Source organism: Antechinus flavipes, chromosome 1, assembly GCF_016432865.1.
Source record: "Antechinus flavipes isolate AdamAnt ecotype Samford, QLD, Australia chromosome 1, AdamAnt_v2, whole genome shotgun sequence".
Lineage (NCBI taxonomy): Eukaryota > Metazoa > Chordata > Mammalia > Dasyuromorphia > Dasyuridae > Antechinus > Antechinus flavipes.
In genome coordinates, this window is record NC_067398.1 from 244,444,004 (window position 1) to 244,460,040 (window position 16,037).

General features: G+C 43.5%; 2 protein-coding genes across 4 annotated transcripts; both read left to right on the forward strand.

Annotated features, from left to right (window-relative positions):
* Positions 1–65: 65 nt before the first annotated feature.
* LOC127563030 (zinc finger protein 688-like) lies at positions 66–4,323 on the forward strand. The gene is made up of 4 exons (XM_051999210.1): positions 66–330; positions 462–578; positions 1,173–1,754; positions 3,941–4,323. The coding sequence occupies exons 1-3, from the start codon at positions 177–179 to the stop codon at positions 1,679–1,681; spliced, it is 780 nt and encodes a 259-aa protein (XP_051855170.1). The 5' UTR covers positions 66–176; the 3' UTR covers positions 1,682–1,754; positions 3,941–4,323.
* An 86-nt stretch (positions 4,324–4,409) lies between these two features.
* Positions 4,410–12,847, forward strand: LOC127563004 (zinc finger protein 764-like). 3 transcript variants are annotated; one of them, XM_051999184.1, is made up of 3 exons: positions 4,410–10,435; positions 10,848–10,955; positions 11,239–12,847. In XM_051999184.1, the coding sequence occupies exons 2-3, from the start codon at positions 10,883–10,885 to the stop codon at positions 12,150–12,152; spliced, it is 987 nt and encodes a 328-aa protein (XP_051855144.1). In that variant the 5' UTR covers positions 4,410–10,435; positions 10,848–10,882; the 3' UTR covers positions 12,153–12,847. The 3 variants fall into 3 exon arrangements, with proteins under 3 accessions (XP_051855144.1, XP_051855127.1, XP_051855134.1); XM_051999167.1 differs by lacking the exon at positions 4,410–10,435 and adding an exon at positions 10,442–10,713; XM_051999174.1 differs by lacking the exon at positions 4,410–10,435 and adding an exon at positions 10,442–10,713 and having other exon boundaries at positions 11,242–12,847.
* The last annotated feature ends 3,190 nt before the right edge of the window (positions 12,848–16,037 follow it).

Here is a 16,037-nt window from a genome sequence, read left to right on the forward strand (position 1 = left end):
CGGGCCTCGATCTTGACTCTCAAAGGCGGGGGCGGGGCGGGGAGGCAGGTCGCGCATGCGCACATGCTCGCGCGCTCCTCGGAGCAGGCAGGGAGTTGGTACCCACTCCCGGGGAGAGCTTCGTACTTGGGAGGGCGAGAGGCCGCCCTCGCTCCTGCTGTATTGCCCCGGGGAGGATGAGCGGGCCCGGGCCTGGGGCGTGGGGCCTTGTGAGCTTTGCAGATGTGGCCGTGTACTTCTCCCCGGAGGAGTGGGGACGGCTGCGCCCGGCGCAGAGGGCCCTCTACAGGGACGTCATGCGGGAGACATACGACCACCTGGGCGCGCTGGGTGAGTGTACAGGCTGAATCCCCGAGCCCCTTGGGCCGGCCGCGTCTGCACGCGGGCCGCCGCCGCTGCCACTACTCGTGATCTGCCACTGAATCTGGCCCCTTCTTAGATGCCTCCTATTTCCTCTCCAGGATTCCCAGGCCCCAAACCTGCCCTTATCTCCTGGATGGAACAAGAGACAGAGGCCTGGGGTCCGGCTGCACAGGACCCAGAGGAGTGCGGGCGAGAACTGAGAATAGCTTGCAGAGGTAAGGAAGGAGGAAATGTCCTCCAAGAGAATTATTTATCTTCCAAGAAACTAAAACCAGCGCTGCTGAGAATCATGTAGGGCACATTGAAAAATGAGACCCTGACATAACTTACTTGGGATAAATGGGAGCAATGTGTTAAAGATTTTCAGTAAAGATACTGAAGAATTGCGGTACTCTAGGCAGAAATAGGGAAGATGGAAAAAAGAGATGATCTACTGAAGTGTAAGAGTTCATATTTGGACCTCTTCTAAAATTGGTGTGTTAGCATGTTTTAACATCCAGGAAAGTAGTCCCAAGTGGGGACCAAGTAGGGTGCAGATCTCTGCCCTGATTGTATCTTTGGGGTCAGAGGGTTTCAGATCCAGCATAATAAGGCCATTCCCTCTCCGGAGCAGCAGTAAGCAGACCACAGTCTGCCAAGTTACAGATTCTCCTTTCAGCTTCTTCATCCTAATTAAGTGAATACTGATTCAAAGTTGGGAGAAATAGAAGGCTTTCACCAAAAGGCAGTTCTCTCATAGCTCAGGAATAAGTTCTGTGGAATAGAAAAGGGTAGGTTCTGAGTTTTATATTCTCCTTATCCCTCAGCAGGAAACTGGACTGTAAACAAGAAGAACCAGAAAAGAGAAGAGCCCCAAGCCAGGGACCCTTTGAACATGCATGTGAGAGGCCAACTATTTGAACCTGGCATCAAACTAGCAGATTCAACTCGCAATGGATCCTTGGAACCACCATCCAAGACTGACTTGAGCAAGACTTTGCCTCAGCCCTCTATCCCCAAACCCACCTTGGACACTCAGGCTGGCCAGCGGCGCCATGCCTGTCCTGATTGTGGACGCCGCTTCACCTATCCCTCTCTGCTCGTCAGTCATAGGAGAATGCACTCTGGGGAACGGCCCTTTCCATGCCCGGAGTGTGGAATGCGCTTCAAGCGGAAGTTTGCTGTTGAAGCCCATGAATGGATCCATCGGTCTTCTTCTGGGGGACGGAGAGGTCGTCGGCCTGGGATACGGGCTGTGCCACTTGCCCCTGTTCGGGGTGACCGTGACCCTCCTGTGCTATTCCGGCACTACCCAGACATCTTTGAGGAGTGTGGATGATCTACTTCACTGGGGATGGGGGAGAAGTGATTGGAGAGGAGCTGAAGGTCTAATCATGGTCAAAGTACTAGAGGTAGGCTCTGAAAGGCATGGAAGGGAGTAACCAAGTGAGACTTGGAACCTAAAGCCAGTTCCTTACATCTCTTTTATGGGTATAATTCTATATTTTTTAAAGGGAGGGGAAATATACCTGTAAAGAATTCAAATTAAACTTTGCAAAAAAAAAAAATCATTCATACAAATAGGAGTTACAAAGTAGCTTAAATTTTACTGAAGCCATCCAATAAGTACAGTCTAGTCCAGCCTGCTGTCTACTTGCTCTTGAAGTATCCGCTATATGAATAAAATCTTTGGCAGTACTGAGAAAACGTGCACAGGGAGATGGGGATATTGGATCTGGGAAAGAAGAGCCATTGCTGGGTTGTCAGGTTAGGAGATAGATAGATACAGTAGTAAACAGGTTCTGAGTTAAGGCCCAGAAAAGTGGTTAAGGCAAAACCAGAGATCCAGGACCGAATGAACAGTTCAATGTTGGCTTAATGCAGATACATTGGAGTAGGCAGTAGTTCTGCAATCAGAAAGAAATTTTGGGAAGCATTTGGGTTAGAGAAGTCTAGGGATGATGAAGAGTCAGGAAACTGAAACAATATCCAATGGGACAACAGCCTCAAGTAGGGCATCAGTAGTAAACCCTTAAAAAGATAGGTTGGGATGAACTGTGGCCTGATCAAATTCTTGAAGTTCAGTCATATTGGAATCATAATTTTGTTTCTCTGTGCAGGAAACACTGAAGAGAGTAAAGACTAGTTAGAACACTACTAATGATTCAGGCGACTGGTAATGATGACATTGTCCATCCTAGAGGAAGTTCAGTTATAAAGGTACAGATGGAAAAACCATAATAGAATAATTGGTAGCTATGGTTTGGAGCTGTTTAGCTGATGTGAAAGACAGGAGTCTAAAGAAATCTGACTTCCCCCAAGTTAACAGGCAAAAACAAACCAGAATTCTGTTCTCCTTATCCTTGGACCACTATTGTTTCCACAGCAGCATACTACATTTGACCTTCCATCTAATGTAGGCCAGTCAGATACAAAGGTAGACTCCTGGAGCAAGGGGAAATATCCAAAGACTCACAACTATGTTTTTACCAAAGTAGGCAAAACCAAAGAAGTATATGAGTCTTTTAACCTGAGTTCCAAGACATATTTTATGGTCTGAAACTTTTGTCTAGCTTGATCAGAGTGACTGAATAGTTATCTCTATGGTCACATTTATCGAAAAACTGATCTTAATGTATGAGAGAGTCTACTTGTTGGAGGCCAAAGTTTAAGAAACAATTATCTTTTGTTGAGTACTCTTTTTGGGAGTGGGGAAAGTAATTAACATAACAAATCTTTTGTATTCTCTGCCCTATTCAATCATGTAACTCCAAAGATGTGGTTTGCCTTGGACAACTGTAAAGGACTATCTCTTTTTCTATCCCCTTCTCATTTTCATCTAAGGTACCTACTAGACATGTGTACCATTCTGAAAGATTTTATAAAAATGAGAATGTTTTGTCCTCCCTGCCCAAAAAGAAAAAAAACAAGAATATAATCATGTGGATTACTAGCTCTGTATCTCTCACTTCACCTTTTTTAGGTATTCATATCCATAATTTTTTCCTCTTTTGTATTTTCCCCCCACTTGGGATAAAGTGATCTCCCATAAATTTCAATATGGTGTTACTTCCATTGCAGATTTTTGATGTGTACCTTTTTGTCTGCCTAAACATCAGATCAGTTTTCCTATATTGTGTTAAGATCCAAATGAGATGGTTTCTCTCTCACCAATGATGAAAATAGATGATTAGCAGAACTTTGATTAATTTGTTTTATTCTGTTCCTTTTTCCATTCTAGGCATCTACTTCCTGCCTATTTAATCTATTAATAATGCTTTTAATTTTATCTTCCTAAGTTAAGCTTTCTGTGGCATTTTTCTCTTCTGCTACTTTTTTCTATTTTATGAGAAAATTCTTGTAATATTCCATCTTACTAATCAGTGTTTTACAAATGAATTTGTATTTTAAACCATTTTTGCTCTTATTTGTCACATCTTCTCTGCTTGGCAAAGAGATCATATGTTTTCTGATCAAGGCTGTTTCTGTCCTCTTTTGGCCTCCATACTATGGCTGTTGCTTTTACATTATGTATAATTTTGTAGGAATGAGTGATATGGTCAACATCTTTGCCTTTTTCCATTTCCCATTTTTTCAGCCTTCACAAACTCATTTGAATAGATGAGGCTGAAACTATTGCAACTGTCCTTCCAACAGAAGACTGATAAAGGGAGCAGAGACTGTTGGGAAGATTAATCTGGAGATAGTATGCTGGAATCACACTGGAAGGGGATGTCAGATCCTACCAAGGAGGCTGAAAAATGATTTTGCAATCAACACACTACTGGTGACCTTGAAGAAGGAGCAGTTTCATTGAGTGGTAGGTATAGGAAATAATATTTCTGGAAGTTAAGCATAGGTTGTAAGCATAGAGGTGAAATATGAAGTGCTCAAGTGAGAATTTTGGCAGCGAAAAAAGGGAAATAAGAGGGTCCACCAATGTAACATTTTTCCCTATAATAAAGTGACATTTACATAGTACTTGTCTGTAAAGTACTTTGTGTTTATTATCTGATTTGATCTTTACAACAATCCTGTGAGGTAAATAATAGTTTTATTGTTCTCCTGAAGGAAATGAAGCTGAGAATTTAGGTGACTTCATCTATCCCAATCTAGTCTTTTTATAGATGAGAAAACTGAGGCTCAATAGAAATTAAGTAACTTACCCACAGGTCAGAGCTGGCATTAAAATTCTCATCAAAAACTCTAAACCTCAAGCCCCTAATTTAGGTTGCCACTTTCACGTGTGAAAAACCAGAGTATGTTCTTGAAGATGCAAGAAAGCATTGGGGAGAGAAACTGAAGACCTTGAAGAGAGAAAAGGTCCTTGAGATGAGTTAGATATATTCCAAAAGACACAAGTGGAAGAGTCATTAACATTTAAAATAAGATAGCACTGCAGCTGAGCCTGAAGAGCAAGGAAAAAAAGGCAGGAAGAAATAAAAAGAGAAATTTTGAATTCAATGTTACTAGAGATTACATCTGCTACTGGATACAATTTTTTTCCCCCCAACAAGGTGGCAGAGCAGGAAAGGGGGAGGATAAGAATAAGAGTTTATTAAAGAGTGACGGTTTGAAACAATCACTGTTGGATGTTTGCTAAGGAATGATGAAACAGACTAATAGGAAATCAAAATGAATTTGGGGGATCTTCCATATATGTTCCTTTATATTCTCACTTTAACTTACAATAGTCTTCAACTGCTTACTTTATTTCTAGGGTTTCTAACCTAAAGTACACTCCCAATTTGCCTTAGTAATTGGGGGAAAAAACCTAGGGAGGGAGTCAAATGTCAATTCTCATTATAACCTTCCTACTAGAAATTACTCTAAGTCACAGCTTCTCTATTTCTTTTCCGATGACTGTTTCTTTCTAGCTTTGAAATAATTTCTATGATTCTATAAAGAAATGTTTTAAAACGTAGGGAGGAAAACCGGTGAAAAGGGAAAGACCAGAAATGCCAGCAAAAGAAATGAGGTAGTTAAGGTCCAAATGGCTGAGGATCGATGAAGAACGAAGTTGGGTCGGAAATGGGTGGAGGGTACTTACCCCCAGAATAGAGGAAAGAATGAGGATGAGTAAACAAATTTTCACTAAAGAATGAATGATAAGTGGGAAATGGGATCGTAACCACTCGAGAAAATCACTGATTTGATGGCTACTGAGAGGAAGGGGAAAATGACTTGAGACGTGGGAGTTTAAGCGACATCTGGCTAAGCCCGGGGACACGTGATCTCGGGAGCGAAGAAGCGAGGGGCACCCCCGAGCCTGTCTGCCCTCCCCTTGAGAAGCGGCGGACGCTGCCCCACGAGTCCTCCACCCATCCCGACCCGGTCTGCGGGACTCCCTCAGACAGCTACCCGGAAACCCAGCTCAGCCGCTTCCCTGCCGCCCACGAGGTCAAATCTCCCAATCCAGCGGGGAAAGGACCGAATGAGGCATCCGGGAGACCCTTAAGGAATGAATTGGAGAAGGCGGGAGGAGGCTACAAAACCAGAAATTGCCGGTTTAAGTCCTCCAAACTCGAATGCTGTCGTAACTTCCGCTTCCGCCGCAAACCATAAATGTACCGTGGCTTTACCACGCCTACGCCAGACGTCACGTCCCATGATCTCCGCATCGTGTCTTTAAAACCTGCATTTTTTTTTTTTCCAGTTGGCACAAAATTGGGAACTCCAGGACCTGGATTTTATGCTTTTTCTTAGCATTTCCTGAATGAAAACTAGCTCTTCTCGCCAGGATAGAACAAATCAGAAACGGTGCAGGGGTCCTCAAACTTTTTAAATAGGGGGCCAGTTCACTGTCCCTCAGACTGTTGGAGGGCCGGACTATAGTAAAAACAAAAACTTTTTGTGGGCCTTTAAATAAACTTCATAGCCCTGGGTGAGGGGGATAAACGTGCTCAGCTGCCGCATCTGGCCTGCGGGCTGTAGTTTTAGGACCCCTGCAGGGACCGGCATAGCGAGTTTCCACGTTATGCCTTGATTCTCCCTATATTATCTTTGTAGTTGTCCCAAGAGGCGTTTGCAGTCGTCACACACTGCAGTCATGCAATCCCCACGAGGAAACAGTCGTGGGGAAATCCTATTTTGGACAGTGGCAGCGCCGGGCCGCAATCCCGAGCTAGGAGGTCAGGAGCCCAGCATCGTACCTGCGCGGGGCATGCGGGCTATCCCTGAGTCGGTGGCCCGAGCTGCACTGATTGTGGAGTTGGTTTCACATCTAGCCCTGAGGTCACAGAAAGTAACTTAAGATGTCTGCCTGAGCCTCAGACTCCTAAGATTATCTTCTAACCTTTTTTTTTTTTTTTTTTTTTTTTTTTTAAGCTGAAGGAGCTCCTTCTCTTGACAAGTAAATCAAGGAGCCTTGATCTAAGTCCTATTGAAGTTTGGGATAGAATGGTCTGTACCTGGTCCTTTTTATTTAAACAAAATTTGGGTTATCAATGAATTGGCTCCTTGTAAATCAGGTGTTCCTATTTTCTATCTTTCAGAAAACCTGTACAAACTCCAAAACTTAACATTGCAAGTGACCTGAGGGCTTTTGAAGGATTCCCAGTGTCTCTCCCCACCCCTACCCCCTTACTGTCCAAAGTGGAAATACCTAGGTACTATATATTTAAAGTCTCCTGTCTACCCCTTGAGGCAAGCTCAGAAAAATTCCCCTGCACGATATGCATTTGACTCCCAGAGATGCCAGTGTCCAGATGAGTTTGGCCAGCTAACTTTTGATTCCTTAGTGTATTTCAGATGTGTGAGGCTGAGGTGCCTAAAGGCATGGTCACACGTAACTTCATATGCAGAGGGGTCAGAAGTTTATATCCTTATTTAAGTAGGCTATTATTTTCTGACCACTCTCCATCAGTCCCTAAATTCATCCTACCAGGACTTTTCAAGTTACATAAGGCTTGATTTCATACTAAGATGAAAAAGTGATCATAAGAAGAAAATCAGACAATTAAGATGTTACTAGTATTACTTTGTATATATGAATATATATATAGATAAAATCAAATAGTTTGAAGACAATTTTTTATTCTGTATATTATTTTGTTGAGATTATAATCAATTTTCAATAAAAGCAGACAATTTCACACTTTCACTTTAGAGTTGTTAGAGTTCACTTTAGAGAGAGGACTATGGAGATTGAATGTGAATCAAAGCATAGTATTTATTTTTGCTAAGCAAGACAAATATAGAAATATGGTTAGAAGATTTGTTCACATTTAGCCTTATCAGACTGGTTGCTATCTTTGGGATGGGAGAAGAGAGAGGAGAGGGAGAAATATTTGGAATACAAGGTTTTGTGAAAATGAATGCTGAAAACTATTTTTGCATGTATTTGGAAAAATAAATTTTAAATGAAATCATTTCTCATTAGGCAAATAATTTCATTAGAGTTATTAACCCTGAGCTGATCTCAGAGGTACCCTCTGGCTTCCTCCAGTTCCTGATGCCTATGGGTAAGAGAATCCATCTTACCAATTGAAGAACAGCTCCCCTAGTTAAAGAAGTTCTGCTTTGACTTTTTAACTAGCTGTGAAAATGGGTGAGGCACAGGAAGCAGACTGGCTTGGAGATCCCTATCAATCAGGATTGAAAGACTCCTAGTTGGTTCCAGAGGCCTTATATCTATCTATTATTGATTCTTCCTGTGGGAAGACTGGCTGTCCCATCACCAAAGCAAGAATAAACATCATGGCTAGAAGAGGATCTGAATTCTGGATTCTCCCTATCTACCAGCGGGTGGCAGAATCCAGAACAAAGGAAGAAGATATAAAGATGGAAAAATCAGAGTTTGATCCTGTGGGGGAGCAGACAGGAGATCCTGAGATTAAAGATGTTGACATGACTTGAATAAAGTCTTGGGTCAGCCTTTATCTGATGAAACCTGACAAGAACTCCCCTAATCCCGCAAATTAGATAAAATATTAAAGTCCACAGTTTGTGGATGCTCCTTAACCCCTTCAGTTTGATTTCACAGTGAGTGCACATGGGAGGGCTCCCCTATATGTGGATGCAGTGTGGAGCCGGTTCAGAGCCATCCAGCACATCTCCTTAGATCTGCAGTGCCATGAAGCCCCATCTTTACTTCTAGTCTGAAAAATGGGCTGTAGAAGCACACCAGTAGCTTACCAACCTAGTGCTTCAGAACAGAGTAGAACAAGAACTAGTGTGAGAACTGCCTGCCCAGAATGACCTGAACCCACCTCCTACCCCCAAGCTTTCCACACTACCCAGAGACCTCATTGGTATGGAGAGAAAGGTTAAAGAATAGTCAAGGGGCAACTAGAGGGTGAAGTGGATAGAGATGACCCTAGAGACAGGAGGATCTGAGTTCAAATCCTACCTCAGACACTTACCACTTGTTCTGCTAACACCAATTGCCTTGACAAAAAAAAAAAAAAAAAAAAAAAAAAGCTGAGCCAGGGTACAAAGACAACAGAAAGCATCCTAATGACAGGGAAGAAACCTAAAAAAGTCTGCAACAAATCTTACTCCCTATAACCTTAGTGGCTGAAGAATAAAGAGATAATTTGTGTTGATCCTTTCTTGCCTCTGTCATACCCCCTTTTGTGCCATGTGGCTTTCTGCCAAGTATTAAAGCCTTGGATTGCCTCCTCAAGCCTCTTCCCCTAACTCTAGTTTCCTCTGTTCCCCTGACTTGGCTCCATATTCTCTGCAGGGTCTGATAGTAAAAGTTCTTTTAAAAAATGAAATCAGATGGAAGTGGCTCTTTTCAGCAATGAGGTGATTTAAGGCAATTCCAATAAACTTGTGATGGAAAGTGCCATCTGCCTTCAGAGAGAGGACTATGGAGATTGAATGTGAATCAAAGCATAGTATTTATTTTTGCTAAGCAAGACAAATATAGAAATATGGTTAGAAGATTTGTTCACATTTGACCTTATCAGACTGGTTGCTATCTTTGGGATGGGAGAAGAGGGAGGAGAGGGAGAAATATTTGGAATACAAAGTTTTGTGAAAATGAATGTTGAAAACTATTTTTGCATGTATTTGGAAAAATAAATTTTAAATGAAATCAGAAAATCCCTATGTTGATAGGAGCTAGATGGATTCAGTTCATTCAGCTTCACAAGATTAATTGGGTGTCACATATGACAAAACATAAATGCCAAGTAAAAGTACCCTTCCCCAAAATACCAATGCCATTATCCACAAACCATTATTCTAGCTTCATCCCTTTGAAGTTTGAAAACTTATCCAGGCACACCTTGTCTTATTGCATTTTGCAGAAAATGCATTTTTTTTTTTTTAAGGTTAGAGGCTATCTATCAAGCAAGTCTTATGAAAACCTTGGAGGGAAATTAATTTGTGTTACTTTCAAAGCATCCCTAACCTCAGCCAATGAATTTCTGATTGTCTCCTCTGGTTTCCCTTGCAGTAGCTAGTATCAGATTCCTATATTTTGTATAACGTTTTGAAGGACCCTATATTTGAGAGCTCTTTTTACTCCTGCATACTTACGATGAATCTGCAGCAGCCAGACACCAAAATTTCTCGAGCTGCGGGTTTCTTGAAATAATGGAAACTGAGGGAGTCTTGTTTTTGTTGTGTGATTCTTGAATCTGCATAACCTCTCTGGTCCTAAATTTCCTGCGTCTGTACAATGGGAAGATTGAATCAGAGAATCTGCTGCAGATAGCCAAAGTTCAAGATTATGAGCAGACACCCGCTGATGAAACCCTGATAAAGTCACACTCTTTCTTCCCATACTGCGGCTATTCCTGGAACAGGAAAATGGTCTTTCGAAGAAGTTTCCACAAACTTCTAATCTGCATGCGCCACCCCAGGTTGGTCGGCATCGCTAGACTACAGACGTTCGATGATCGTGAACTTTCGCTAGGAGAGACTGAAGCAGAGTAACGCCATCTTGGATATGGTCAATATCTGAACGCAGTTGCTGGGAGGGGGGGAGGCGCCCATTGCCCGGGGCGGAAGAGCAGTGAAGCTGGAGCGCCGCCATTTTTTCTGAGGGCATTCTTCGATTCCACTCCCCCACCCCCAGCTACCTCCTACCCAGAGGGAACAGAGTAAAATGCCACAGGCTTCTCCCAGCTTGGTCATGGCGGTGAGCTAGCAAACACTTCTGGTCACCTCAGTTCCTCCCCGTCCTGCGTGGGCAAGGCAGGGCTATCCGGGGGAGCTGAAGCCTAAAGGGAATACCCTCAGCCATTCTGCGGCGGAGGATGAGCAAGGCCGAGGCCGAGCCGGGGGCGCGGGGCCACGTGAGCTTCGCCGATGTGGCCGTGTACTTCTCCCCCGAGGAGTGGGGACAGCTGCGCCCCGCGCAGAGGGCCCTCTACAGGGACGTCATGCGGGAGACTTACGGCCACCTGGGCGCGCTTGGTGAGGGGCGCGGCCGCGGGCCAGGGATCTGGGGGCTGCAGAGAAGCCGAGAGTGGGTGTGGGTGGGGAGGAGTCAGATCTTCTCTAGATGGGAGCGCCCTCCTCCATAATCTCGTATCCATCTTTCGCCTCAGGATTTCCAGGTCCCAAACCAGCGCTCATCTCCTGGATGGAAGCAGCAGCCTGGGATTCGGATGCCGGGTCTCCCGAGGGTGGATGGGAGAAGACAGTAACCTGTGAAGGTGAGCCGTAGGTGCAGAGTGCTGGTCTTGGAATCCGGAGACACAAGTTTTTCTTCCCCTTGACAGCCGGCAGATCATCAGATCTGACTTGGAAAATAATTCTGGGCTGGGGCTAGTGGAGGGTGTTGTGTACCCAAAGGATTTTTGTCACACAGCGGGCAGTAAGATTCAAAATAAAACAATTATAAGGGGTGATGGGGGGAGGGGGAGGATAGGATAAGGTCAATAGCACCAGTAAGAATTTTTTAAAAATAAGTTGGAGTCTGAATTAGTCTTCTTATAGCAGGTATTAAGAACATGAACAAGGAGAATAGGAAATTGCTTGGAGCTGAGGGAGGACCCGTGGTCAAGAGCCTGGAAGATGTTGGACAGCCCACAACTAGGACATGGGAACACAAGGATCAGCCAGCAAAGCCTTCTGCTTCTTGTCCAGGCCACCCTCCCACAAGCCGCCTGCCTGCTAACCTTCCAACTCCTAGAACTGACAAACGCCACGGCTGCAGCATGTGTGGGAAGCACTTTGCCTGGCGCTCCACACTAGTGGAGCACATCTACACCCATACTGGGGAGAAGCCCTTTCGTTGTCCTGACTGTGGCAAAGGCTTCAGCCAGGCCTCTTCACTGAGCAAACACCGAGCGATTCACCGGGGAGATCGGCCCCATCGTTGCCCCGACTGTGGCCGGGCCTTTACTCAGCGATCAGCCCTTACTACTCACCTCCGTGTCCACACCGGTGAGAAGCCCTACCAGTGTGCTGACTGTGGCCGCAGGTTCAGCCAGAGTTCAGCCCTGTCACAGCACCGTCGTGTGCACAGTGGCGAGACGCCCTTCCCCTGTTCTGAGTGTGGGCGAGCCTTTGCCCATGCTTCAGACTTACGGCGTCATCAGCGTACCCACACAGGGGAAAAGCCATTCCCCTGTCCTGACTGTGGTCGTTGCTTTCGGCAGAGTTCAGAAATGGTTGCTCACAGACGAACCCACAGTGGTGAACGGCCCTATTCCTGTCCTGAGTGTGGGAGACGATTCAGCCAGAAGTCAGCTGTAGCCAAACATCAGTGGATCCATCGGCCTGGTGCCAGGGGCAGAAGTGGCCAGTTGGCTGAGGTACTATCTAGGCAACTTGTCTCTGTCCGAGGAGACTTGGATCCCCCCGTGGGGTTCCAGCACTACCCAGAAATCTTCCAGGAATGTGGGTGATAAATTAAGGATATTGGGATAGGAGCAACCAAAGATCCAAGCATGGCCCAGGATTAGAGCCAGAGTCTGAAAGGAAGAGCCTACAGATGGATAGAGAACCCATTCCTGCATGGTTTGAGAAAGCCAGTATTGTGTAACAGAATTGTTTTACCAACTCCCTGAGAGCCTAATGAAAAAAGAGGTTTATTTTCTCCCTCCCTTTTGGAGTCTGTTGTTTTCAAGTAGTATCATAACTTCTAACCTCATGGGCCATAGAATACCAATACTGTTCATTGGGTTTTCTTGGAAGAAATACTGGAGTGGTTTGCTATTTCCTTTTCTAGTAAATTAAGGCAAACAGATTAAGTGGTGTGACCAGGATCACACAACTAATCAATGTCTGAGGCCAAATTTTAACTTGGGTCTTCCTGACTACAACCCTTTGGACCACTGCCTGTTCTGGAGTTTAATTAATCTTCAAAGCCACTTCTCTAACTACTGCCAAATGGTCCAGCTTTGGATGGCTACCTAGTATCCCTGAATTTCCAGATTTGAGTGTAATCCTATCCTTGAACTTTCATCTAGTTCCTACTGAGGAACTTCCCTTCCCTTTCCCACAGCCAAAGGTGTATATACATATGTAGCTCCTGGCTATGTTAGGGCCAGGATCTCCCTCCTTTGTACAGTAGAGGACAGTAAAGGAGTTTCCCTAAGAACTGACTCTTTGTCTTAATAGTATAGGTGGGGATTTTAGTTTCTTTCCTCTCCATGCAGCCCCTTCAATTAGTTTTGTCTTATTTTTCCTCCTTACTGCAACAAGAATGGGAGGATGTTAAAGGATAATGTTTTAAAGTAGAGATGGAAACAAAAAAAAAATTCTCCTTTAATATTACATCCAATGGAATACTTAATGATTTGGAAAGGGAAATGAAGGTTGACTAAGTTTTGAGGTATCACCTGAGAATTTAAAAATTCACCTGAACTTTCTGAAGCTGGTAGAACAGAAAATAGGGAGCCTAAGCAGGAGAGCGACCTAGATAAGGAGGGAAGAGAAGTAGCTCTTCCTTCCTCCAGCCTCTCCCATACTTTATGCTGCCAGAACTCTTGAGGCCCTCAATAGACTAAGAACCAACCTACAATAGAGGTCAAACTTTGGCAGAACAGAGGCCCGAGTTAAGACTATCTGCTCAACTGGCAGATGAATCCTTTATCTCCCTGAAAACACATTTTTACCCATAAGCCCAGGAATGTTGTACTCTTCCTTATCCTATAATGGTACCTCCCAATATTAAGTCCATAGCTAATGGATGAACACCTATTAGTGCAATTCTCTGAGTCTCTCCCACCTGTTCCCCTTTAACTTTCATCCCATTAACTATTAAGATTGAATTCAAACTCCAGGATTAAACACTTCTACCAAGTAGTCGACAATAAGCTTCTCCTTTATACTGACATAAGTATCCCATGATACTGGTGCTTTGAAGTATGAGTTTGAAATTTTCCCTAGGAGCCACTGCACTGGACTGTGTTATGATAAAAGGTCTTATCTGCCAAACCTAACAAAGCATGGATATAGGCATCCAGCAAACTGGCTCCTAGTATTCATTGTTTGTGAATTTCCAGAACTCCTTTAAAATGCCATACCTAGTCTATTTTCTACCATCTCAGAGTTGGGCAAAAAAAGTGAGAAGTTGGGGTCCCAAAGCCAGTTCCCATCACACCAGGCAAAGGGATATATCCAGAGACTGATACCTCCTTTACTGTCCCACAAAACTCTCCCTTTCCCCAGAGCTCCAAATAATACAATGTTCCTGGAATTGGACCCCACTATACTTTGTTTTCCCTGAGTGGAGACTCTTGTCATCTCTTTTCGCTAGGTATGTCCTCTGATGCAAAAAGAGAACGGGGTTCATACAAGAATCCTTTCTTATATTCAGGAGATGTGGGGTTTCTACCTAGTATAGACACATTTATGCAAAACAAGGGCCAAGTTGACCAAAAACCTCATTCACTCACCCTGCCACTACATCCTCAAACGCAGACAGTAACTGGGCCTAAAGCTAAGACAAATTAATTTCCCAGTCTTGTTCCTTTGCTAAGACTTCCTGCCACTATGAACACATCTGTGCTGGAGGAGAGCTTACCTCCAAAGTACTTCCCACAATTGAGACATCTGTAGATCTTCTGACTGACTGTAGAAGCATTGGTATTGACAAAACTGGGTAGAAACTTCATATGCTCTAGCCATTAGGGAGGCTGCATCCTCATGTGGAAAACTGGTGCTGAAGCAACTTGGAAACCTTTGCCATTCAGGTTTAAGTAGGGTTTCTGATTATGGCTAGGGTTAAAAGTTGTTACAGACTGACAGAAATATGATCACTCAATATGATATTAATATTCTGGGAAAAGCCTTTTAGATAATGTGATCACTACCAGGATTTATTTCATTTTATTTTATTTTTTTGCTGAGGCAATTGGGGTTAAGTGACTTGTCCAAGGTCACACAGCCAGGACGTGTTAAATATCTGAGGCCAGATTTGAACTCAGGTCTTCCTGACTTCTGGGCTGGTGCTTTATCCACTGCGCCACCTAGCGGCCCCCATTACCAGGATTTTTAAACTATTTGGATGTATGGGTAAGTGACTGGGTATGAGTTCTCTAGGAAGTTCTTACCAAAGTCGGAGTATTTATAGAGTCTTTCATCTGTGTGGATTCTCTGATGCTTGGTGAATGACCAAGTAGGAACTCTGGACAAAATCCTTTTCAAAAATCCTGTAGCCACTTGGATGTTGAAAGACAGAAAAGGTGCTCCTGTTTTAATGTTTGAAACAATATAGACAGAGTGTCCCCAAAATCTTAAAGCAATTTAAAACAAAATTTTAAACCATCTTTAATCTCTATAACCTTGCTAAATTAATCCTTTTGAGGGTTAAGTATATTGGAAAGCTGGAAATACTTTGATGAAATTGCATTGTCATAAATTTTAAATAGCTTAAACTAGAACTATGATTTTAGGGGCATTACATGTCTCCTGATTTGGGATTTTCTCTGAAAATTTCCCTATCCTACTGAGTTACCCACTTGGGGTTCTCATTCTTATTCTCAAATCCCTATGATTAAAAAAAAAAAAATGAGGATCCAGATGCCAGTCTCAGAAACAATTTTCTAACTTTTTGCTTTCCTTTTGAACTTCTCCTAGGCATCCAAGGTAAAAAAGCAGGAAGGAGGATGATTCAAGGGTCTCTATTTAGTACAGCAACAGCATGCCTATCCCATATGGTTCCTACTTCACTTACAAATAAGAATATGCCCCACAAACAATCCTTTCTCAATCCTTTCTCATAAGGCAAGTGGTTTTTCAGTTCTAGAGGCCTGCATTTCACTTCTCTCCTTGTAGGCTTCAGTTTCCCTGATAGCAGCGGTACAATAATGAAAATAAAACAAAATTTGGAGGCAGGAGACTCAGGTTTCTGACGCTTAGAAAGCTTTTATAAGTGTTTATGGACAATGTTCATGGATATGTTGCATCCTCACCTAGAAAACTGCAATAATACAGCACAGTCTACCTTATAGGACTTGGAGCAAAACACTGCAAATTTTTAAGTACTAATGAAACATGAACATGAACCTTATCAGATCCGTCACCCTCATCACTTCTCATCTACCTTATTCCAACTGCCTCTTAAATGGACTTAGGCTTCCAGTCTCTCCCCTTTCTAATCTTTTCTCCCTAAATCACAAATCTAACCATTTCATGGGATCATATATTTAAAGCTGGAAAGGACTTAGGAAGTCACCTCCCTCTGGGCTATCCCTTCCAACTCCCTTATTTTATAGATGAAATCTAGATCCATTAAAGAGAAACAATTTGTCCAAAATCTCATGAGTAGTAAATGACAAACTGGT